Source organism: Condylura cristata, unplaced genomic scaffold (genome assembly GCF_000260355.1).
Source record: "Condylura cristata isolate star-nosed mole 26May11 unplaced genomic scaffold, ConCri1.0 scaffold00036, whole genome shotgun sequence".
NCBI lineage: Eukaryota > Metazoa > Chordata > Mammalia > Eulipotyphla > Talpidae > Condylura > Condylura cristata.
This window is the reverse complement of record NW_004567137.1, coordinates 15224737-15226120: the sequence shown is the minus strand read 5'-3', so window position 1 is coordinate 15226120 and position 1384 is coordinate 15224737. Positions and strand designations below refer to the sequence as shown.

Below are 1384 nucleotides of genomic sequence, written 5' to 3'. Positions count from 1 at the left end.
AAAAAAAAAAAAAAAAGTAACTATCCTACACAGTGGTGGGAGTGAGAAGTCGTCCATCCTCTTGGCAAACTGTATAGAGGATCCTCAGACTACTGAAAAAACCTAAGACCCAGCATTCCACTCCTAGGGACCTACCTAAAACACAGATATATTAATTCCTAGGATACCTGCACGTCTGCTTACTGCAAAGTTGACTGGCTCAAGGAGATGTGGTGTATATACAGTGGAATACTAGACAGGAATCAAAAAAGATAAATTCATGCCATTCACAGCAACAAGGGTAGAGCTAAAGGGGGATTATGGTCAGTGAAATAACACAGAAGGAAAAAGAAAAATATATATGGTTTCACACATATAAGGACACAGGGGAATCAAATAGGCATCAGGGGAAAATAATGAAAAACACAACAACACAAAACTTAACAGACATCTATGAAACAGATTCTGCAGGGGGAGGGGAGAGAGAGGGGTCGAAAGGAGGGAGGGGAGAGCACAGGATCTATAGTGATGGTTCAGGGGTGAACAAGGTTGGGAATTGGATGTGCAAATATCTGAGAAAAGAAAGCAAACAGAAAAAGAAGGATTGTGATGCAATTAGGTATAAATAAAATATTTTAAAATACAACATTAACCAACTAAATCAAAATTAGTTGTTTTTTTAATTATAAACTTATGCTTGCAAAAATATCTATGTGATTTACTACAGTCCACTGTATAATATATGTTTTGTAGCATCACACAGTGACCAGGTGAATATTCTTTTACCCTGAAATAAAGAAAAATGCATAAATCTTGCGTTTTATAATGTGGGGGCAAATCAAGAAACAATAGTGTAGTCTATTAAAATCTATTTTCAAAAGAGATGGAGACATTTTTCATAAATATTTGTAAAAGTTGGGAGTTAGACAAACTGAGCTGTCCTTTCTCGATATTTATCATTTTCATTCACATTCAACACCATTCTTCATGTCTATAATTGAAATCAAATGCACTAATGTGATTCTTCCTATGTTCCTTTACACCTTTCTTCTCATCTATGATGGTATTTAAATAAAACTTACTGTAATTGAGAAGTTGACCTGTTTACCAGCGTCCATGGCTGACCGTGGCCATTTCGATAGACTCCAATCCATGAAAATATTGCTATGCTTTGCAAAACTCTCTATTCAAACAAAAAGAAATTTCACTTATATAGGCATGATGAAAGGCTTCATTTAAAGTAAAATTAGTGATGTCTTTCACAAGCTCCTCATTTTTCAGAACACAGAGACACCGAGACTCAAGCTGACACAGGCCCCACAGGGAGCCGAGCACCATGTCAGAGCCCACAGCTCCCTCCGGCCCCCCTCAGTCCCGCTCTGACCTGGCTCCTGCACACTGATAC

The 1384-nt window shown here is 37.7% G+C and overlaps 1 protein-coding gene across 1 annotated transcript in view; it reads right to left on the bottom strand.

Moving 5' to 3' along the window:
- The window catches only part of LOC105854394 (NKG2-A/NKG2-B type II integral membrane protein-like), a 7951-nt gene that overhangs the window by 3421 nt on the left and 3146 nt on the right, over positions 1 to 1384 (bottom strand). Inside the window, exon 3 of the mRNA XM_012732805.1 lies at positions 1062 to 1162. Coding sequence (XP_012588259.1) covers positions 1062 to 1162 — 101 coding nt within the window. The remainder of the gene's footprint in view (positions 1 to 1061; positions 1163 to 1384) is intronic.